The 25,284-nt window shown below is 39.7% G+C and overlaps 1 protein-coding gene across 1 annotated transcript in view; it reads right to left on the bottom strand.

Annotated features, from left to right (window-relative positions):
* Positions 1 to 25,284, bottom strand: part of NPEPPS (aminopeptidase puromycin sensitive) — a 60,499-nt gene that overhangs the window by 34,298 nt on the left and 917 nt on the right. Inside the window, exons 2-3 of the mRNA XM_005301860.4 lie at positions 15,548 to 15,632; positions 3,588 to 3,665 (exon numbers count right to left, since the gene is read on the bottom strand). Of these exons, the coding sequence (XP_005301917.2) occupies positions 3,588 to 3,665; positions 15,548 to 15,632 (163 nt within the window). The remainder of the gene's footprint in view (positions 1 to 3,587; positions 3,666 to 15,547; positions 15,633 to 25,284) is intronic.

Here is a 25,284-nt window from a genome sequence, read left to right as displayed (position 1 = left end):
TGAAGTATGAGGGAATGAAATATGGAATTTTTAAAGTAGTTGACATTTTGTATCTTTCAAATCTTGATTTTTTTTTTTTTTAACAGCTAGGCAAATAGTAACCTGCACTAGATTTTTTTTTTTAGTCAGTGAAATATTTAAACATCTCTACAAGACGAGTGTTTCCAGCTGACCCAGACACTAGTATTTTACCATACAAATTGCCGCTATCAACAGGAACCCTCTCCTACAATGCTGCCATTGCTAGGCATCATGACACCTATAGGCAGAAAACCATCAACTGCACATTTTTTCCCCACTGAACTACAAGTTACTCTACTAATTATCATGCAAAATAGTTAATGTGCCTAACCACACAAGACAATATCAAACAGAGGATCTGCTGAAAGATTCCTGGAGTTGTCAGCACCGAACTACTTCTGCTGGGTACTTCTGCTGGGTAATGACAAAATTATTCTATAGCTAAGAGTGGGTGTGTGGCTTGATAGGAAGATTTCTTTAAATGCTGCAATACCAGTAGGCCATGTGATTTCAGTCAGCACAAACACTTAAATATGAGCATCTGCAGCGTCCCACCAATGTATCTTAACCTTTTAAATGATTTCTCCCCATCAAGTCAGAAGATAGTTCAGTTTACTTTTCATACCCATTCAGTCTTGGGCTTCTCTGCATGGGCTGCCAAAGGAGACTGCCTAGAGGTAGAGCCAACTGTGGTACGGATTTGTGCGAGATGGACATCAGCCCCTCCAGGACATGGGGTGAATCCAAATGCTCATTTTATATAAGCCTCTCAGTAACCAACTCTCTTCCAGTCCCTACCAACCTGGGATAGATTTTAACTCATGTCAGATGTGAAATTATTCATCTCCTAAACTATCCAATGGTGTCACCAACTCCAACAACTACTTGAACAATGCTGAGGTCTAAACCGGCCTCAAAAAGTTACTTTATGTTTAGATGACAGAGAGGGAATAAGTATTGTGAGTAAATCTTGAAACTGTGAGTAAATCTTGGAATAGAGCAGTCTTACATTATAGTACTTTGGCCTTACTGCAGCTTTCATTCAGGGATACTAAGGCACTTTACAAACAAATACTTAGCACTTTGCACTGTGGTTTATATGCTTAGAACACTATACAAACATTCATTAATTCCCAGTTATGGAATCAAGACTCTAGAAGAGGGCTGAGCCTTAAGCAACTTCTGTCATTCCCAGGTCACCAATTTTTCTTGGTCCTCTTCTTGTTTTCTCTTTCTTGTCTAGCCAAGACACCCAAAATATTCAGTGAACAATTAAGCTACCTGTTTGGTGGAATTGAGAACGGAAAGCAACTCTAGCCGAGACAGAGCCAAAGCAGGAGAGTCATAGTAACCTGAACCAGGCCCACTTTCTATGATCCTCACCCACTTCTTCTAGGGCATTCTATATAAAGGAGTTTTTCAATTAACTAGATAATTTCCCTATTAACTAGGACTGTCAAACGATTACAAAAATATTCACAATTAACCGTGAGATAAAAATAGTCACGATTAATTGCCGTTTTAATCGCACTTTAAATCAATAATAGAAAACCAATTTAAATTTATTATATATATTTTTGGATGTTTTTCTACATTTTAAAATATATTGATTTCAATTACAACACAAAACACAAAGTATACAGTGCTCACTTTATATTATTTGTTCTTACAAATATTTGCACTGTAAAAATATAAACAAAAGAAATAGTATTTTTTAATTCACCTGAGACAATTACTGTAGTGTGGTGGTTCTCAACCAGGAGACTAGGGCCCCCTGCGGGGCCGCGAGCTGGTTTCAGGGGGCCCACCAATCAGGGCTAGCATTAGACTCGCTGGAGCAAAGGACACAAAGCCGAAGTCTTACTGCATGGGGCTGAAGCCCGGGTCCCTGAGTCCCACCACCCGGGGCTGAAGCCTGAGGAATGTAACTTTGCAGGGGCCCCAGGCAACTGCCCTGCTTGCTACCCCCTAATGCCGGCCCTGGCTTTTATATGCAGAAAAACAATTGTTGTGACACAGGTGGGCTGTGGAGTTTTTATAGCTTTTGGGGGGGGGGCGGGGGGGGAAGGAGAGTGGAAGAGGGCTCAGAAAGAAAAAGGTTGAGAACCCCTGCTGTAGTGCAATCTCTATCATAAAAGTGCAATTTACAAATGTAGAACTTTTTTTTTTTTTTTACACAACTGTACTCAAAACCAAAACAATGTAAAACTTTAGAGCCTACAAGTTAAAGCATGAAGGGGCATACAAATGTTTAGCATATCTGGCACATAAATACCTGGCTACGCCAGCTACAACATGCCATGGGAATGCCTGTTCTCATTGCCAGGTGACATGTAAATAAGAAGAGGGCAGCATTATCTCCTGTAAATGTAAACAAACATGTTTGTCTTAGCGATTGGCTGAACAAGAAGTAGGAGTGAGTGGACTTGTAGGCTCTACAGTTTCACATTGTTTTGTTTTTGAGTACAGTTATGTAAAAATATTTCTACATTTGTAAGTTACACTTTCACGATAGAGATTGCACTACAGTACTTGTACAAGATGAACTGCAAAATACCATTTCTTTTATTTTTTTACAGTGCAAATACTTGTAATCAAAATAATACAAAGTGAGCACTGTATATTTTGTATTCTGCATTGTAATTGAAATACATATATTTGAAAATGTAGGAAAACATCCAAAAATATTTATAATAAATTCAAATTGGTGTTCTATTATTGTTTTCCAGTGCGATTAAAACGGTGATTAATCACAGCTATTTTTTAATCTAGTTATTTTGTTTTGCGTTAATTGCTTGCATTAACTGCAATTAATTGACAGCCCTACTATTAACACTGAGGCGTTATGGAAACTGGCCCCTCTGTTTAACTGCAATGTAAATATTAAGCTAGTTAGAAACTGGGCACTAACTGTTCAGTTGCCTGACATTCGCCCATCAGATTGTGAAATTCAGAAGGGGAAATTTTAAATAAAACAAATAGCAAAAGGAATACACAATAAGAGAGGCAGACAGACCCACCCTGAGTGACGGTATTTTAACTTGGCTGAGCCATGTAGCATGTCAGTCTGAGGCCTGGTCTACACTACAGAGTTAGGTCTACACTAAAATGTAACTCCCACCGATGTGAGTTGCCCACTACACCGACTTAACTCCACATTCATGAGAGGCGTAGCACTTAAGTTGATGTAGTTATGTGATGCAGTATCTGTGTTGACACTGTGTTACTTACATCGCCTGTTGGCTGTCAGCCCCACTGCGGGGCTCACAGCTAGAGCTCACCTGCCCCAGGGCTGACAGCTGAAGCCCCCCGCACCCCTAGGCAGTATGGGGACTCCAGCTGTGAGCTGTCAGTCCCAAGACAGTGAGGCTCCAGCTGCCACTGCCCCACCATGCCCCACACAGTTAAGCTGGTGGAAGCACGCCTGGTGAGGACGCGCACAGCCGACAGAACAAGCACAGTGTGGATGTGAAACACCTCTTTAATTACTGCAGCAGTCGAATTATCTTAAGTCGATTTAATTTTGTAATGTAGACATGCCCTGAAACTTTGGAAGCACCTCTTACCTTTTTGTAGAGTACTGGGAAAGGAGAGAGTAACTTTCTCATCTTCATTCTGATAGTTGAATCCCGTGGCGTGTATTTCTGAAACGGAAAGAGCACTTGGTTCAAACAAGAGCCTAGAATGTTTCCGTAACTCAAGAGTACTTTACGTTCACACTTCAGTGAATTGAATCCAGCTGAACTTAGCAAAATGCTGTAATCACTAATCAAGATTTCAATTAACAGAGAACAATGTAAACCTAAACACCCAAAGAAATACCACACTTATTGACAAGGTTCAATGCTCTATTCTCATGCCTCAGAAAACCAATTTAAGCATATTTATGTGGGGGTCATAGGGTTCCCACACACGGATTTCATTCCAAGCTACTACCTCGATCTCTTCCCACACACACTCCATTGGAATGCTGCACTTACACAGATCTGCAAAGGCTGAGCAACCTAATTGTTTCACAACTAGAGCAATGAGAGCTGCATGTTCAGATTCTAAACTCTTTGGGGTGAGGATTGTCTGCCTCTTGTTCAGCACCAAGCATGTTGGTGGCACTTAAATGCTGCTCTCCTGATACAGAGTGAAATTCCAGTTGAGATCTCTCAGTTGACACGAGATGCAGCAGTGTTACGGAGAACAAAGAGAAAAGTTGGTCCAATAGAGATCTGTTTAATTTTACCTAGTTGTCCAAAACATAATATTTACAAAAATCAGACAATCTGTTTTAGAAGCTTCTAGATCTCAATTTGAAAAACCAATATTCAATTTTTCAAAGCTGGTTCTTATACCCTGAAAATGAAACTCAGAGGTCTTCAGGAACAGGGACCCTGTCTTTGTTTAGATTTGTAAAGCAGCTAACAAGGGGCTCCCAGGTCCAATTGGAGCTGCTAAGCACTACATTGTAAACGGTTACTGTTAAATAACAACTCCAGGCCAGACTGACAGAGAGTGGAAATCAGCACTCCGATACCACGCTCATCCACAGAGCTGCAGTGTGCTCAGTGCCGAGGAAGCACCTTTCTAACCACCTTGCTGCCTCCTTTCTAACCAATTCAGTGAGTGGCACTTACTGTGTTTGGAGAGAACGGTTGGGTCCAGCACTCCTCACCCAGGAAAATTGCTACAGCTTTCAAGGTGAGATCCTAGACCCCCTTCACCACACCCCTGGTCTACACAAATAATCCATCACTAACAAGCCTTGAGAAACAGAGTTGTACGTAATCAACGGATGAACACTATTTTTAATACTTCCCAATGTTCTGAGCTGGTAAATTTCCATTCAACACATCACGTGCCTACACAGCATTATATACACCGAGGCATAGTTGTGGATTTACTAATACACATTGGCTTAGTCTTCTAAGGTATTAATATTTAAAGGACAACAGAAATAAGGAAAAGGGTGATAGAAGAAATTGACTGTGTTAGATATGAACACATTAAAAAGGAACATTCCACAGTATCCATTCTCATTGCATGGATCCTTGAATCACTATGCACTACAGCTACAAACAACGGAGTTTAATTTTGAAGCATTACAGAATGACCTCTTTTTCTAGGGTCATATATTGTGGTATTTTCCAGACATGCATTTTTAGATACAGCCACAGAACACTCAAGTTCATTTTATCAAGCCAGGAACTGCCAGGAAGAACTCCTTTTTCAGGAATACTGTTTACTGAAAATGTGCTTTAGTTTACTCTAGTATAAAATATTAGGGGAGAGAACATGTTGCTCCATTTTTTAAAATGGTGCGTTATTTCAGCTTGAAAGTCATGCAGAGTAAATACCAATCTCTGTTGACAAAATTTAAATGTAAAAATTGCATGAATGCATACGGTCTTACCTGCTTGCTCCATGATACTTTACTCGGGAATTAATCCGCATTGATTGCGATAGTGAGATAGTCAACCCTCACTATAAAACAATTGTAAGTGGAAAGAAATATAGCAGTGACTCAATCCAAAGAGAAAAATGATAGTTTAGTGGACTGATGTGTTGAAAGTTTAATCTAATAGTTAACACTCTGCACTTCCACAATTTTAAATTGTCTATCCCCTTCTGCTCAAACCACGGAATTCAAGTGAAAACAGGTCTGGGATATTAAGACACAAGAAAGACTTGAACAATGCTTTCTGGACAAAGGTTCACCAAATACAGCCAGGGAAAAAAAGAGAAGTGATTGGGTTCCTCTATTCTCTTAGTTTTGTAGAAGGTGGAGAAAGCAAAGGAGCCATTCCCAGCAAGCTGTAGGTCGAAGCATACTGGACAGAATGTGGTTGGACTTCTGAGTGTATGGATGTCTGAAGAATAAGGCACAATAATGAGCTTTGCGGTAAAATGAGGGAGCAAAACTGGTTGCCAATTGTATCACTAAATAAGATTCACTGAATTTTGACCCCTGCTATCTTTAGATTCCAACAGAAAACAAACCTGGTGTAGCAAGATAGAGCACCAGCAATCTGTCGAATGAGGAGGAAGGGGCTGAACATCTGCCTCAGATATTTCTCTGTCAGGCTGCCTGGAAAGTATGTTATCCACCACAGGGGCCAGCAAGTGATGCTGAGCTGACCAACTGCATGTCAGCTTGAGGACAGAGGCTAAAATAAAGAGCTAAGAAAGCAGAGTGGAAGGTCTCTTGATCCCGAGCTCAGTGAAAGAACACTATGCTCTCCATACAGGGCTGTGGCAAGGCCTGATCATGAAGTCAAGGCCTCAATGTCACTGCAGATTCACAGCTCCACCCTACTGAACCTAAGGAAGTACCTGACAGCATGCATACATAAGGCATGCAGATTGTTGCCAAATTTGACATCAAATATTTAATTTCTTAATTTATTTTTTCTCCCACAGGCTCTAAATCACTACAAACCAATCGTGCTTAGCATCAGCACATTGTTGTGGTGTGGTTTGAAAACTTTTCTTGCCTGTGCATGAAAAACATTGGGCAACTGTTTTAACCATGGTAGATACATAGCCAAAACAGCCCTCGCTCCCCCACCCCGCAGTTTTATTTTTCTGCTTGCACAGGAAGAAACTTTGTTTATACATGCAGATAACAACCATGTTTCACAACAGTACTTAAACGTGGTTAATTGTGTAGGGAAGATGGGGTCTAACACTATGTTTAAACAGGGTTGCTTCCAACATTAGTTTCCAGTGTAATGTACATAGGGCCTTAGCACTTGATTGTTCAGAGGGGATGATTTTGATGAATACTCTGGGTGCTCTCTGCAACTCTGAAAATAAGGACTCAAGAACAGCCTAACTTGCTATCACAAACTTCCTCTGGTTAACTTACATTTTTAAAATAGCAGAAAGATTTAAATCTATGAGGGTAACAAAGAGAATTTATTCAGTTAATGTTTCAAAAATGCACATAACAGAATTATTGATAATGGTGTCAAATCAAATGTCTCTTCCCAGCCCCTCAAACTCTGGCTTCCATATGCATTTTTATGTTAAAATACACAAGAGATAATTGCCTTTCTATCAAGTCAAAAATCATACTTGAAGTTGCACTATTTTTAAGGATTTGAAGGATGCCCATTCAAGACTGCAAGATTTTTTTAAATACCCAGCAAAGTATGAATAAATTAGTGATTATGCAGACCACAAATACTTAAGCCTTAGAATACGGTCTACAATATTTTTGTAAGTGCCTAAGAGAACTACTTGTAACAAACATGTAAGTGCTGCAAGAGGCTGCTGGAATTCCTGATGGAGCTGAATACAAAGGCTCCTGAAGGAAACAGCACAATTTTGGCTGTTTGGCACTGCCAGGTGATGAGTTCATCACTGGCACACTAGTATATACACTGGACCAAGTAGCATGAGAAAACAGGCAGAAGGTATTAGTTCTCAGTTTCTTTGGAAAAGGGCATTAAAAAAAGATCCAGTAAAGTTTCCAAAATATGGGGCACTACATATTTAACATCAGTTTTCCATAAAGAACATCCAGTATTTTAAATAACTCATTGCACTTTTACAGAGTAATTCCTGAAACTGCACAGTATCCAGGTGGATATGTCAATTAATTAATTATTCCAATTTACAGGAATGTACTACAAAAGTCTAGATCCTGGCCAAAGGTTTTATGCAGTTATGTCCAATCTAGTGTACTATATTTGAGAGAATACACAGACAAATACCAAAAGATAGAATTATATATGTTAGGAATCAAGCTGATTGTAAAAGATGATTCCCCCTACACTCAACTGGGGTCACTGTCCATACTTGGGGGTAAAAAAGGTGCATTAAAATACTAGAGAAGACAGTTGTAGCTTTAACACATGCTAGCTGGCAGAGGTAAACCCTAAGCTCTACCCCTCCCCCATCCCTCACAGGGCTTACCTCAATTCACTAAGATGCATTAAACACACTTTTCCCTAGTGAAAACAAGACTTTCAGTGGTGTTTTCTGAGCTAAAAATTAAAGAACCTCCTTGGTCATTTATGAGTTAAGTACGACTCTGATCTATTTATGTAGATTCTACATTAATTGTCTTTCAAAACACATTCTACATCCTGTTTGCTGCATCAAACATATTAAATACCAACAGTTACTGAGTTTAACAGCACAAACTGTAAAAAGCAGGTTTAGTGTTCTGGTTTTTCCACTAAATTCCCTAGGTAAATATCCAAGAGCTTTATAATGGCATACAGAGTCACATTCTCCCCCTCACAGAAATCAGCTTGGGAATTTTTGCTGCCACATTCAATGGCATCAGATTTTGGCCAACAGAGCTCAAAATTGAAGCAACTCACCACTATGCCTATATTTATGTTATGACCCCACCTACACTTGCAGAAAAAACATGTTATCTGAGTGGTTTTAACACACACTCCTCAGGACATGACCCGTCTCTTCCTGCTCTGCAGCAGATCTAGCACAGAGGTGGGCAAACTACAGCCTGCAGGCTGCATCTGGCCTGTGGGACCGTCCTGCCTAGACCTTGAGCTCCCAGACGGGGAGGCTAGCCCCCGGCCCCTCCCCTGCTGTTCCCTCTCCCCCGCAGCCTCAGCTCACTGTGCCACCAGCGCTCTGGGCGGCGGGGCTGAGAGCTCCTGCCGGGAAGCACGGCTGTGAGAGCCATCAGCCTGCCCCGGTGCTCTAGACTGCGTGGTTGGCTCCGGCCGGGCAGCGCGGCTGCCAATCCTGGTGCTCTCATGGTAAGAGGGCAGGGAGCAGGGGGGTTGGATAAGAGACGGGGCAGTTGGATAGGCGTGGGAGTCCTGGGGGCCTGTCAGGGTGTGGGGGTGTGGATAGGGGTCGGGGCAGTCAGAGGACGGGGGGGGATGGATTATGGCTAATATTGTTTTAAAACGTGGGTAAATGGGGTCAGCGGGTTCCATGTTTTAAACGTTATTTATAGTCACACTTAACTACAAAAGTTAATCTGTCCCAGGGAAGGGAGTCAATAAAGTGGTTTGGGCAAGCTCAGAACCACCATACTAGGAATCCTGACAAGCACAGTGCTTCTCAAAACTGTGCTGGGATCTATTTTTAAACACTGTTGCTAGCACAGTGTGGACAAACTTCAGCCTTTCATTAAAGGTGTGCCCAAGCAATCTGCCAGAGTAGAAAGTGAATTCAAGGCTCCTCACCTACCCTCTTGTGGAGTTTAAGTTTCACAGATGCAAGAAGTTAACATCTTGTACTTCCTCAGTCATCAGCATTAATCACTGACCTCCGGCAATGTGATTTATGGAGAGCTTTCTGGTGATTTTCACAAAATTTCATTGGACACTCCGCAACTAAATTAGTTAAAAGAAGTACTACTTTCTCCTTCACAAAAATGCTTACGCATCACACCATCACTCTCATCCCATCAGGTCCAGATTAAGGCAATCCAGGGCCCTCAGCACACAGAGTACGTCTGTAGTTTTAGCATGTGCGCCTACATTCGTTTTTGCCCAAAGTCTGTTACTATCCACCCTCATCCATATGCTTAATTGCACTTGAAACCTGTGCTTGCATGCACAGCTTGGGGGCCTGGGTTAAAGCACAAACTGCTTTAGCAAGGGCTAGAACCTGAGGATGGACAAGAGCACTCAAGTGCTCAAATGCCCTTCCCACAATTCCCCCTCTCCGCCTCTAAAGGACAGGCAAGTTCTCCGGCAATTGATACAATTAATTGGGAAAGAATCCCCGAGCATCTCAGCATAAATCATGGGATATGCCCACAGACAGAAGCGAGTGCAGAAACACTGAGGAAACAATGTGGGTAAAGATTTGCAGCGGAAACAGCTCATACTCAGGCAAGGTAACCAGAGAGCCAAACACCAGGTCAGTTGTGCAGTGCAGACAAACCCTACGGCCCAGGATCCCTTGTGGCCATTCAATGATTTAGATAATGGCATAGAGAGCACACTTATAAAGTTTGTGGACAACACCAAGCTGGGAGGAGTTGCAAGTGCTTTGGAGGACAGGATTAAAATTCAAAATGATCTGGACAAACTGGAGAACTGGTTTGAAGTAAACAGGATGAAATTCAATAAGGACAAATGCAAAATACTCCACTTAGGAAGGAACAATCAGCCGCACATACAAAATGGGAAATGACTGCCTAGGAAGGAGTACTGCGGAAAGGGATCTGGGGGTCATAGTGGATCACAAGCTAAATATGAGTCAACAGTGCAACGCTGTTGCAAAAAAAGCAAACATCATTCTGAGATGTATTAGCAGGAGTGTTGTAACCAAACATAAGTAATTCTTCTACTCTACTCCGCGCTGATTAGGCCTCAACTAGAGTATTGTGTCCAGTTCTGGGCACCACATTTCAGGAAGAATGTGGACAAATTGGAGAGAGTCCAGAGAAGAGTGACAAAAATGATTAAAGGTCTAGAAAACATGACCCACGAGGGAAGACTAAAAAAATTGGGTTTGTTTAGTCTGGAGAAGAGAAGGCTGAGAGGGGACATGATAACAGTTTCAAGTAAGTAAAAGGTTGTTACAAGGAGGAGAGAGAAAAGTTGTTTTTCTTGACCTCTGAGGATAGGACAAGAAACAATGGGCTTAAATTGCAGCAAGGGAGGTTTAGGTTGGACATTAGGAAAAACTTCCTGTCAGGGTGCTTAAGCAGTGGAATAATTCATTGCCTAGGGAGGTTGTGGAATCTCCATCACTGGAGATTTTTAAGAGCAGGTTAGACAAACACCTGTCAGGAATGGTCTAGATAATTCTTAGTCCTGCCATGAGGCAGGGGACTGGACTAGATGACACCTCGAAGTCCCTTCCAGTCCTATGATTCTATGAAAGGTGGTGTTGATAGGCCCCTTTGGAGCATTAGGTTTTGAAGTTAACACTCCATTGAAATGCACAAGGTGGTTCACACACCTCAGTTCAAATTATCTGCAGACTCAAGCAGATATAACTGCATATTGCCAAGCTTTTCACAACTACTAGAAACTTAATTTTTGTTTTTAAATGACAGCTGAGATTCTGATGTAATCATATTGACTTAAGGAGCTGGGGATCTAGGAACACCTTAATCAGGTCCTGCATCCTATTAGTGGCTGTTGACTAACTTCCTGTGGGACTGAAAAGACTGAAGTGGCAAACATCAAGTGGCAAAAATTTAAATAAGGAGTCAGCTGGCAACATTTTTTTCAAAAATTGTATATAGAAAAATGGCAATGCTAAAATAGAAGGCCAGTGCTCACTCAATTTGGTAAAATTAACAGATAACACTACTTCTGTGTGCAATTCTGCATGTGAAATTGCTGATTATTACCCTCCGAGCTCCTCAACATTCATGTCTTTAATAACGAGTTGCTTGTAATCCGTGAAACATCCAAAATGCTCTCCAAGTTAAATGAAGATGAAAAATAATTAGCCAATAATTATGACTTCAGCACGTAATTCACACCTCCTTAAAATGCAGACTTGCAGGGAAATCAAGCTACTTAATATCCAATATTAAATATGAGTAAAATACAATCCCCTGAAATTTACTTAAAGAGCCAACTACTTATACTTGTTTTCTTAATCCCTTATTTAGTGGAGCATGGCCATTCATTTGGACAAAGGTAATATGGCTAATGCATAACTATTCACCTTAACCAGAGGGAGATGGCCAAAAGTATAGGCCCAGGAATCTAGAAGGCAACAAATGATCCAGTCATGAAAGAAAACTCACTGAAGTGAAGGAAGAGTTTGCAATAGAAAATTCTGAGTAATTCTAAACTGAGCATCATGGTTCCAGTGTAATGTTAGTTGGTCTATGTGGCAAGTTCACAGCTACCAGGCAGAATTTCAATTACTATTTCTAATAATATCATTCATTCTCATATTTCAGTAGTCAATGCCTTTGCATATTAAGTCCTATTTATCCTGACTCGTGCATCACAATCAATAATGCAGATTCTGGAGTCCAAATTCTGCTCTCAGTTATAACTCTTTTCAAATGGGCCAAACACATGTAACACAGAGAAAAGAGTGGCCACAATTGCAGTTAAAAGTTTTGTTGATTCATGAGTCACACTTGAATCCATCTCCCATATATCTGTGCTGGCTCTGCAGGGCTTATAGGAATTAGTAATAAAAAACCCAACTACAGTTTTCACTGAAGTCAGCAAACCTGCCTCTATTCACAAGGGGAGCAGATTTGTTGAGAAAGAAGGTGCTATTTCTACCCTGTTACTTTTCAGCGTAGAACCACACTTTAAAAGGAGATAAGACATTATCTCGTCTCACATATAACAATGTATACATCAAGCAGAAATTCTTCCCCCAGTTATAGAATTAAAATGGGTAGCAATTCCTCACTACAGCCTGTAGAGGAGAAAGTTTACTGATCTTACAAAGATTCCTATAATTCTTGTTTTAAAATCTAATACATAATATTTATATTGACCCTTGTAAAATGTTATTAGTAGCAAAAGTTCAATTGATTTGTTTTATATTTGCATCCCTTTCTAGTACAATATTTTGTATTTGTGGTCAATCAAACAAATACCATGTAAAAGCAATGCATATTATCACAATAGCAGCACTAGTAAGACAGACTTCTAAGTAACAGCAACAGGTGCCAGAAAAGAACCTCTACAAATGGAATGCCAATTCCATGCAATTTTACTTTGAAAGTCATTACTATTTGGCAGCCTACCAAACTGAATTAAATGCCTTAACCCTACAAAGAAATAGCCAGAGTATAAGAATAAACCTTATTAGGAATACATTTTCTATGTATTTACGCTGCCACAGTTTACCACAGTCAAGGTAATTAAAACTCAGGATAAAGTGTTTTAGCCACAGAAATTTCTTTTCTATTTTACTTGATTATGAAAACAACAGAGGGACAGAACATACAATTATTTTAAAGGATAATTTTTTATACTAAGTTCTGCTACTGGTACTTCCAAGCTATCCAGTAAGGATACCAACACTGAAACAGTATAAAATGAATGTCACAGGGAAACTCTACGAGGTTCATTTCAGAGTATGGCAAATGGGGGGCCAATAACTAAAAACAGGTGGTGCAAAATTTTAAATCTCTTGGGCTTCATTTTAATTTTGTGGGAAGACAAGATTTTGGGGGACGTGATTTATCCTCTCCTGCTCGCTCCTGCCATTTCCTCAGGACTTGAACAGACTTTTCAAGAGGCATCATGTACACATGGTGGTTTTGTTAGGTAGGATAAATTCTACGTCCTCTGCTATTGTCATCACGCTCTTCACCTCCTCACCACCAGCACGATGCATAGCTTCAGGAATGCCTAGCAATACAGTGTGTTTAATGAGACTAAAGATCACTAATGACACAGTGTGCAATGTTGTCCTGGGGGATAAAATGTTTGTGAAATCTATGCGGGATTGGGGAGTCAGGATACGGCCCCACCGCCTGAATTAAACCTTGCCTCTGGAACAGCTAGCACTGCGTTCTCCCACCATCAAGGCTGAATGGACAGCTTCCAAATTGCTCGACAATGCTCCCTGCACCACAGTCTTGTTCTTTCACTGCCCACGGCACTTCCTGCATGAAGTTCAACTTTCTCAAAACATACCCATTGAATGCTACTTCCTTACAGCACAGATCCCTATCTGCCTGGGCACTATTCAGCTGTTCACGGCCAACACTGGCAGGTCCTCTGGTTACTTTCCTGATGTTTGCAGAAAACGTCGCCCCACCGAAGACCAAGATCAAACCAAATTAAAAACAAAGCCTGCTGGTGGATGTTCCTCTGGTCACACAAAAACCTGCACTTCTGACATATCTAATGGACACTTTAGTAAATCTTTTCCTGGTACATCACTGCAAAAGGAACATAAGCTTTCCCTATCTAAACTAGTCAGGAGAATTTTAAGCTTCAATTTTTTCTTAAGTGTTAAAAAAAATGTAATGGGTCCCATCCCTCCAATTCCCTTTCGTTTATCCAACAACTGAAGACACTGTAGGAAAATTTAAACCTATTTAACGGAACATCTTCCTAATCCAAACCCACAGTAGTTCATCTTATTTATAACCAAATTTCAAGGGAACGCTTCATGACATCACTATCATAGCGTTCTCTTCGGAAAGTTCTGCAGAGTTTTTTTTTACAGGCTGGAGGATTTAAAATGTACTCTTACACAGTGGGCCAAATAGCTGCTATCATGTTTGTACTATTAAAGACTCCATAAAAAAAAAATTAAGAGCTCACAAACAAGTCATTAAAACATCCTTAACTCTCCTTATTTTGTAAATCTACTTCATAGTACGCTAAGCATTTCTATATCAAGGACCACATTGTCCATACCTAGGTCATCTCATGCTTTCATTACTATAATTTCTCTCCACCCTCCAATCTATTTAAAATCCCATTGCTGAAATCATCTTCTCTCACCACCTTGACAATCTTGAATCTCTTCACTAGCTTCCCGTCTTTTCATATCAATTGAAAGTTCCAGTCCTCTCTGTTAAGGCCCTATGTAATCTCATCTCCACCTTTCTCTGTTCTTATTTCCTCCCAATTGGGACTCCTGTTGTCTCCTATATCAACTTAGATTCATGCCTTCTAACCATGTTGCTCCTATGCTTGGAACACTCTCACAAGCATCTACCAAGTATCAGGGGGGTAGCCTTGTTAGTCTGTATCTACAAAAACAACAAGGAGTCTGGTGGCACCTTAAAGACTAACAGATTTATTTGGGCATAAGCTTTTGTGGGTAAAAACATCTGAAGAAGCGAGGTTTTTACCCACGAAAGCTTATGCCCAAATAAAACTGAACCATCTACTAAGTACCTTCTTCCCACCTTCGCCCATGAATCTTTCCTACATTGATCTGACCATTGATTCTACCACACCTCCCTTACCTGCACTGTTACCCCATGTTTTGTCACTTGTGTTGAACTGCACACGCCTCACAGGACAGACCATGTCTCACTCTGGTGTTACATCCCTTGAGCTGAAATGCTAAAGCACAGCAGGCTAGAATTCCAGCTGCAACTCAATTTCCTTTTTTTTGTGCAAAATTAAAATAGACTTTTTTTTTAAACACAGTGTGTAGAAGAATTAAACTTCGGCTCTGGACTAACGCCTAAACTCAAAGCGTAAAATTATTTGTAATCTCAGCTCTTTCACTCACCCATTTAAATAAATGCTCAAATAATAGGACTTCTTTCTATGCATCCCTTTTGAATCCACCAACAAGGAAAGAGGGAGAATCTACCTCTTCTTTTTTGCCACTTTTCTATTCAGGGTTGGAAAAGTAGTATCTGCCTACTACCCAACATTTACCATATTGTCCCTCTGTATTTTCCCCCCATTTCAGAACTAGGAGTCCCAATGAAGAATCTGCAAATCAAATTAAGAACATCCACTACATTACACATTTAAAATCTATGCACAGCAAACTAAAGTAGACTAGAGTTTGGTGCAACAGCTAAGAAAATCTTGTGACAGTGCTCAACTCTGAGAGTGACGGAACTTCCAGTGTCAAAAGCATTGTGAGGGAACATGTAACAAACTGCATCAAGAGTAGTTCTTACCTTCATCTCCCTCTGGTGCATAGGAGGCTGTAATAATGTCAATGTCAGCACAATTCATCACAATTTGATTGGTTGCCTGTCTCACCTGCAAAAGAAGTTCTATCAGCAAGTGTCATGAAAGGCTCATATACATTACCCTTTAACACTATCTATTGTTTGGTATTCACTTGGTATCTTCATTTAATCTGACATCGGTCATTTGGAATTAGAGGAAATATTGCAACAAAGTAGCTACTAAGAAAAAAAATACACCACCATATCCTCTCTTTCTTCCATAAAATAATTTACTAGAACATGCATATTTACATTACATTCAGACTATTTCAACCTATTTATTATTACTTAGATTATACAATTTGGGGGCAGGGATTTGTATTAAATTTGTAGAGGACCCTAGCACAATGGGGCCCTGGTCCTTTACTGGGGTTTCTAAGCACTATCCCCATGCACATAATAAACACTTAGAGAAGTTCGAGATCTTCCCAGTTAGTAATGAGCAATAATGGATTACAGTAGAAGTGGAGAGTATAACTACTGAAGATGAGCTAAAACATCTTACAATATTTAAAAGATTACACAAGAACTTCATAGCACAGGAACATCTGCTAAAAGGGTAGCATTTAACTTCTAGTAAAACGTTATCTTCCGAGAACTTGTGTCTGTATACACATTGTTTTATTTTTTAAATGGCTGGCTACCAATGTAATAAAGTGCCTCGCTTCTACAACATCTCACTTGGATGCAAAAGCTCAAATAGAGAGATGCCCAAATTAAATACCAATCTACTACAAAATGAGTACAATTCTGGATGAAAGAAAACTGGAAGTTTTTAGGAACTGCTTGTCTCCCACAGTGGCTAGTAACAGATTATTCAGAAGAAAGTGCTATAAGCCTGCACGATAGAAAAATACCCAACACACCTACTGAGGCAGTTTCATCCTAACCATAAGTAGTTAGCGACTGGCTTAGTCCTGAGGCAAAAGGGGATAATATTCTTTACACACTTTTATCCTAACTAATGTAACTATAAATATTTTAATAAATGTATAATTATTTTGTGCATACTACAAAGCTCTGCTTCAATCACACTGTGGCAGTATGCTCCACAGAACTGTGTATGGTATATAAAGAGAGTACTTCCTTCTGTCAGGTTTTGATATGTTGCCTTTTAATTTCACTGGGCAGAAAATAACCCAACAATATTACCCAGTACATTTAATGTGGTACCAAAGTACCAAGAAACACATTTCCATGATATGAAACTAAACAAATGTAACAGCTAAAGTGACATGATCTAGATCTGGCAAAGAGCTAATCTTTTCCACATAGTGTACAACTCAGGAGGTTCTACATCCCCTCCCATAAATATAACCTTCATAACCAACACAGTTTCATCATGAGATTATGAAAGGAAATTTCTTATTTAGGTTTAAAAAAAAAATAATCAAGGGACACAGTCAATCTGGTTTTCAGAAAAAAATAGATGGCGTGAAAACTTTTTTCTAAATGGTACTAAATTGGAAGACCCTTATTATTCAACCTATTAGTCCAAATTCCTCAGCTAGTTGGGATCTTAAAAGTGGAATGATGCATGAAAGAGCGGTCCAAAGTCCAGAAAATACCAAAGTTAATAACAAGTCTTTGGCTTTAAAAGCTCTGAATAGCCCTAAGCACACAGAACTGGTTTCATTAGAACACAGTGCCTGAAATACAGTAGAGGTTAGGATTGATTGGAGACAACTTCATAGGCAAATCTCTGTGAGGATGCACTATTTTTAGATTTCCCTTGCCTCCTGCAAACACAAGCCAGTTTTACAAAAGGGTGCAAAGTGCTGGAAAACATTTATAAGAATCAGGTTAACCGTTAACATGTGATGTTTACTCTATCAGCCCCCACAAATATCAGGTGAAATCAGCAAATTAATATGACTATGCACCAAGAATTATAGAGTACACTTGTGATGCTATAATTACACAGCACAGTTAAAAAAAAATCTTCAAACAGGAAAGCAGGTTCTCAGTTTAAGAGACCTCCCCCCGTTCTATTAAAAATAAGTAGGAATCAACTAAATCTTTAACAAGTCTTCAACAATCCTTAAAGACAAGGCAGAATGAAAATAAAATCCATGCAAAACACTCAACATTTAACCATTTCTACCTTACCAGAACCTAAATCTTAAATTTAACAGACATTCATAGTGCCTTGTGGAGACTGATACTTTTAAATAAAAACTAAGTATTTAAGTTAATACTTAGAAAATACAGCTTATAAACTTGAGAAGTTTGTTTTCTGGAAGACAGTTATTCTGCTCATGTAGTAGTTTGAATTCATGAATACAATCACGTTAAGAAGGCAAAAAGCACTCTTGATGGATGCGGTACATTCATTTCCAAGATTATAAATATGTGAAGTGTCACCTTTGCTCCACACAGCTGTACAACATAATTAAGCTGCCCTTCAAACAGATCAGGCTGATCAAGGAGATTCAGTACAAGAAAAAGGTGGAGAGAAGAATAGTAGTAACAGGGCCAACAATAACCAAAATAAAAACACTTGCAATAAAACTGAGATGAGATGGGTGTTGGAGTTTAAATACCCAACAGATCCCTCCAGAATGGCCATCCTGGAACAGACCAACAGTCTGTCCGCTATCTTGCTACTGTCTGTAGCCTAATAACAGGGAAAAGTGAAGCCCTACTCCAGTCCTCCTCCCGCTCCCCCAACCATGCTTATTTCTCTGGAGAGTGGGAAATCAAAGTTTAATGTTTTGAAGCACAAGCTTCCCCTCCTCTCTGTTACCAACTTGAACTGGGTTGTTGATGTCCCAGATATATCAAGTCTCAATGGAAACAACAATTGCTTTTCCATGTTCTCAGAGGAAGAATAGTTATAATTGTTCTACTGAACTCAAACTCAAAGCCAGTTCAATTTCACCTCTTCAAATACCAGTAAAAATTTAACTCTTTTCTTAAGCTTTCCTTGTGGGATTCATTTTCAAAATGGTGTACATATCTGAAGAGGAGTGTCTACTTGCTCATATTTGCATCCACAATTAATTTGGAGGGATCTATAAATTTCACTCTCAAAAAAAAGATGCAGAGACTAAGCCTACCTGAAATTTTACTTTTCATTGTCCAGATTAGACATTGCAAAGATCCGAAAATTCAGAAATAATATTTTCACTGAAGTCCGAATATTCATGTAAACCAGCAGCAATTTAAAATAAAAAGTTCATGCCACTGCAAAAATGACCAATTTCATTGGAATAGACGTGAACTAGACATATCAGGCACCTCATTCAGAACTGAAAAGAGTAAAGGCTAATGCTCTGGCTATCATCCATATCAAACTACCTTAGCACAAAGAATAGTGATCATTGAACAGTTTGAGTCCTTGAGTAATAAGAGAATAAAGGCAGTGAATCTGTGGACAATTACTGCATAGAGGCTAAGTAACTTAACCATCAAGGGAGGTTGGCTCATGGAATCCTTTTATAGTTTCCATTACATAATAATCAATAAAGTCTGAACTGCATTTATTGGACTTTGCCAACCAGAAAGCCCAACTGTATCCATAGCTTTAAAAGTCAAGCCATTCCGCAATTCATTACAAGGGAAAAATTAGACAGTATGCCAAGATTTCACTCTGAAAATGACCAGTTTTTTATCCTTTAATTCAGATGTATTTTAAAATACTCATGTATAGTTTTAGTTTCAAAGGTCAAAGAGCAATGAGAGTGTCCCTCCCCCCCATACACTTTTTTATAATTCCCATCGTCAAGGCTTTCTGGTGTTCAGATCAAATTTAACATAGATGTGTCCATGTTTAACACACTAATAGGTGGGGCACAAGGAAAAGTCAGTTACAGATTACCTCACCTGAACCATAATTCTGAAAGTCCAAAACTTGTGAACATAGATATTTTCATAAGTATTCCAAAAATGAGTTGAAGATGTTCAGAAATTTTTGATTAGGTACTGAAGCAGCAGAAGAGTGGAGGGAAAGAAACCTCTTTAGGATTTCTGTACTATTTACAGCAATTAAAAAACAAGACATCTGAGGAGTTCTGATGGCATCTGAATTCACTTGAACTTCAGTCTCAAGGTTTATTCATCAGAAGCCCCTTTTTAATACGACTAAGATCTTAGCTTGTAAAATCTTTGGTGCATGGACTCTTTCTGTGTACTGTACAGTTTGTCAACACTTGATAAACAAAACCTTGTAATTTAAAGTTGTCTGATGGTTATTCTAAATATACCATTCCAACAAGCATGTACTCAGTCTGCCAAACGTTTGATTAGTATTTTACTCTCCAGAAATATGAAAACTAGTTCAGAGCCTAGAATGTAAACAAATACCCAGAGAGATCTTTCTTAGAACTGAAAGATCAATCACATCAATGAGAGAAAAGCAGCGGCAGTTACATTTATTAGTCCTTATCCACATTTTTATTCACCTATATCTAGATTGGATTATGGTAGCCAGGTAGTAAATCTACTAATACTGAACACAGTATTGCTCTGCTATAAAAAGCTATATCATATTTCAATCAGCTTTTGATTCTATTATTTTCCTATAGTTTTCACACACTTCAGAAATGTTTAAGTTTACACAGTCCCTATGCAAGTGTCTTTTCGATGTATAACGAAGGATAACCGTTTAGTCGGATGAATTATAGCATTGCACAGAACTAAGAATTAAGGGGTTTTGCCGATTTTGAAAAGCAGGAGGAATGGAAAGAGTAATAGCAGGGACCCCTGCTATTTGAATACCTATTTGAATAAATGGATTCAAACTTAGTGCATTGCCTTTAATTTTCATACTCAGATCTAAATTAAAGTACAAGTCCAAACTGCTATACTGGACTCTGACTCAAAGGGTATGTCTACACTGGCACTTCATCGTCAAAACTTTTGTTTTCAGGGATGTTAAAAAAACATACACCTTTGAATGACAAAAGTTTTACCGACGAAAAGCGCCGGTGTGAACAGCGCTTTGTGGGCAGGAGCGCTCTCCTGCCGACAAAGCCGCTGCCACTCATGGGGGGTGGACGTTTTTTGTCGGCAGGAGCCGACAAACAGCAGCTACACTGCATGGCTTTTAGCAGCATGGTGCCACTAAAAGCTGCATAGTGTAGCTATAGCCTAAAAGTTTAAGACTTTATCCAAAAGAGATGGTCTACAAACACTGTATCCTAAAGATGGATCTTCAGAGTCTTAAATGCAACACTTCACAATCAATCAATCCCTAATCAGCCTACTACAAGATCAGACACTATGCATGCCTTCCCCTAGTCTGGCAGACACTGCAAAGGCAAGCTATAAAAAGCGACAGATGCGGGCTAAAACACTGCTAAATATATCAGAATATCCTGAAGACATATTAAAGGGACTGGGAAAGGAGAGATTTAAAAGGTCCATCCATTTTATATTGTACGGCTAGCGTTTTAGGTAGAAGATATCTATTGTGCAGCCAAAACGACTTTTGCTGGCAGTTTATACACAGCAAAACTGAACTATCATGAGCTGATATTCTCTGTGTTTAATATGATGGCTTACAATTTCCAGTATGTGCAAACCAGCAAAATCTTGCTGCCCAAGTCTGTCTGAAGCTCTGAGCGGTTACACCCTTAACTGGACAGGTAATTGTTCAGAGGCACTACAGCACTACGAACTTTAATTTATAGGATTAAAACAGAAGTCGAACGTTAGGAGTCAGCTGATTAGTTTTGTTGATAGCTAACTCAGATTTGCCTTTTCAATTTGACGCTGCTGAAGAACGGTATGTTAGTATATCCCTTCTTTGTTCCTGGTCCAGCAGTAAGCCTTTTGGGACATGGAAACAGAATAGACTTCAATTGACCTAGACATTGTGTAATGACTGTGCTGAGATGATGGCTGGATCCTTAGAAATAGAGTTACAAGAGGAGACTTCCATGAATTGGAGACTTAACTATCTGGCAGTTGATATCTTTTTCTGAATAAACATTATGTTTTTTTAAAACCGTTCACAAAAAGGTACTTGCAGCAGTCTGGACTATTGAGAGGAAGCGTGGTTAGCGGACTGAACACAGAACCAGGAGCTAGACCTCCTTAGTTTCAATTCCAGCTAAACCTGCAGCTGGCCCATGCCAGCGGACTCTGGTTCGTGAGGCTCAGGCTAAGGGGCTGTCGAACTGTGGTGTAGACGTTCAGGTCCGAGCTGGAGTCCAGGCTCTAGAACCCTCCAAGGTGGGTCTAAATCACATCTTCACCACAATTAAACAGCCCCTTAGACGGAGCCAGCTGGCATGGACTAGCCTTGGGTGTCTAACTGCAGTGTAGACAGACCCTCTAACTTTAGGAGAGTTAGTTAGCCCATCTTATCTTCCCCATCTGTAAAATGGGGGATAACAAATGAACTACCTCACAAGATGCTTTTAAGGATCACCGTTTGTAGTGTGATATAAGCGTTATGTAATATAAATTTCAGTTTATACGACTGTTATATAATTTAGAAGTCTGTAGAGATCCATATGTATTTGTGTAAATGCTAAATTTTTGCAGTTAAAAGTCATATTGAATAACCAGACAGAAAATAGCTATCACTTAAATAATAAGTTAACAAGCTCCATCACTGCTCTGAAAAAGACGTTCGATTCCCCTGGCTATAAACGAGAACTTTTTCAAGAGCTTTATCAAGAGGCAGATCATAACATTGTAGTTTCTTGATAAGAGAGCAGATAACAAGCAAACCTAAAGTGCCAAAATTAAAAACTACATATAAGTACTGGTCATTTTCAAGACTTTGAAATTGCATGATTTGCTTCAGTCAACAATTGACACACAATCTTAACTACTGAATCATAAAAGGTTCTGCTCTCTGATGCTGACAGGAAAAGACCCTGTATAAGCATAACATTTACTTCTGTGGAGTAAATGAAAAGTTTTTTTTAATCAATCAGTTTACATGGTTAAAAGTTTTCAAAAGTCTGATGTTCCAAAGCCAAGGCTTCAAGCACAACACATATTTGGGCCTCAAATGCCCAGGGCAGCAGTGTCCCCAACAGAAATACTGCACAAAAGACTAACACATCCTGCTTACTGCTACAAATGCAAAGAACAATTTCACTGATTGGACGCTGACCTTTAATCTGACACTCAAAAGGATAGTTGAATTATATATTTATTATTGATTCTACAGCTCACTACTGAGGATACCAAATGGCAGAACATAAGACACTTGAGGTACACAGTAGCACAAGCTTTCATAAACAAATTGGTTAACTCAGTGATTCATCCAGGTGTCAATGTTACACCCTCCAGGTCAGAAAGTATTTCTCTTTAACCCCTTAGCACAAACTACTGTCTGCACAGCCATTGCTAGTACTGGGGTTCTTGTTAATAAATCCTGATATTAGCCCTTCGGGAGGCGGTGATGAGGGTCCAGTTATCACTCTCAATCCAAATCCAAATAATCTGGAAGACTCAAGACCCATAAACTAAGTGTCTATGCATGAAATCAGTTGCAACTTGGTGCCTAGACAAAGGCCTAGGATTCTCAGAAAATGAATAGGCGTATCTTCAAAATATTCCCGTTACCTCACATTACATTTTTTCTTCACTAGTTGATGCATTCTCTCTAAATGCATTGATCAGTGCTCTCTGAACTGTACCCTAACCTTAAGAGCACCTCAAAGGGGATAACAAACCCACCAAATACAAACTCAATGAAGGCCTTTCAAAATTCCAAAACCAGTCCATGCCTTGCACCAAGACCTAAGAGCCTAGCAGCACATCTCTAGCACTTGAGCTAAAGAACCACCACCAAATACAGAATTTCAATATTTCTTCCTCATGATGCAAATTTACTCATAATTGGTCATCTTCCTGCCAAGTCACAGGATTCACTATCATTCAAAGCCTTTCACCCACCCCCAATCCTAATCTACACAGACACCAGGAACTTGTCTGGTGAAGCAGTCTTCTCACCCCTACACGTTATATTTAACAACCTTATTACTCACATAGGATTACGTTGACAGAGAGGTTTTAACTCCCTTTTATGACAAAGGATTTTGGGATGGGTGTGTTTCAAACAAGGTATTTACAATCTTCCTCAAATATTTTTCATTCTCCTTTCAAAAGAAAGCCCAGCAAGAACCTAACAAATGTGCATCATTTTCAAACTAACTTCAGAGGGCAAAGCCTGAGCACGGTAAAGCTTTTGCCTTTCAGAAAAAGTGAGAAATTCAGTGTTTTGGGTTGTTTACACATTTTTTCTGGCAGGGTAGCCTCTTGTTTCACTGACATGTCTGCTCTGCATGATACTGAGGCCCACAGTCCCTTCCAACCGGGTGTTAACCAAGGGGAAAAGAAGAATTTGTAATGTTATACATAAAGGCTTTCAACCAGATAATTCCAAGTCACTTCAGAGACTGAATGCATACAATACCACTCAAATGCAGCACCATTTGGATTGGAATACTGACTGGGGCAAACCCTGACACATAAGGATGGCCATATGGGGTCAGACCAATGGTCCCTCTAGCCCATTATCCTGTCTTCCGACAGTGGCCAATGCCAGATGCTCCAAAGGGAATAAATAGAACAGGGCAATCATCAACTGACCCATCCCGTCATCCAGTCCCAGCATCTGGCAAGTCAGAGGCTTAAGGACAACCAGAACATGGGGTTGCATCCCTGACCATCTTGGCTAAAAGCCGTTGATGGACCTATCCTCCAGGAACTTATCTAATTCTTTTATGAATCCAGTTATACTTTTGGCCTTCACAACATCCCCTGACAACGAGTTCCACAGGTTGACTGTGCATTGTGTGAAGAACTTTCATTTGTTTTAAACATGTCGTCTATTAATTTCATTGGGTGACCCCAGGTTCTTACCTTAGGTGAAGCAGTAAATAACACTTCCTTATTCAATTTCTCCACACCATTCATTATTTCATAGACCTCTATCATATCCCCATCTCAGCAGTCTCTTTTTCAAGCCAAATAGTCCCACTCTTTTTAGTCTCTCCTCACATGGAAGCTGTTCCATACCCTTAATCATTTCTGTTGCCCTTCTCTGCACCTTTTCCAGTTCTAATACATCTTTTTTGACATGAGGCGACCAGAACTGCATGTACTATTCAAGAAGTGAGCATACAATGGATTTATATAATGGCATTATGATATTTACTGTCTTATTATCTATCCTTTTCCTAATGGTTCCTAACGTTAGCTTTTTTTGATTCCCACAGCACACTGAGCAGACCGTTTCAGAGAACTATCCATAGTGACTCCAAAATCTCTTTCTTGAGTGGTAATAACGACCTTAGACCCCATCATGTTGTATGTATAGTTGGGATTACATTTTCCTGTATACATTACTCTACATTTATCAACACTGAATTTCATCTGCCATTTTGTTGCCCAGTCACCCAATGTTGTGACATCCCTTCGTAACTCTTCGCAGTCTACTTTGGACTTAACTATTTTGAGTAATTTTGTATCATCTGCAAACTTTGCCAGCTCACTGTTTACCTTTCTCCAGATCATTTATGAATATGTTGAACAGTACTGGTGTACAGATGAGATGCTTGGGGTACACCGCTATTTACCTCTCTCCATTGTGAAAACTGACCATTTATCCCTACCCTTTGTTTTCTGTCTTTTAACCAGTTACTGATCCATGAGAGGACCTTCTCTCTTAACGCATGACTGCTTAATTTGCTTAAGAGCCTTTGGTGAGGGACCTG

Source organism: Chrysemys picta, chromosome 24 (genome assembly GCF_011386835.1).
Source record: "Chrysemys picta bellii isolate R12L10 chromosome 24, ASM1138683v2, whole genome shotgun sequence".
Taxonomy (NCBI): domain Eukaryota; kingdom Metazoa; phylum Chordata; order Testudines; family Emydidae; genus Chrysemys; species Chrysemys picta.
The sequence above is the reverse complement of the archived record's forward strand: the minus strand, read 5'-3'. Positions and strand labels throughout refer to the sequence as shown.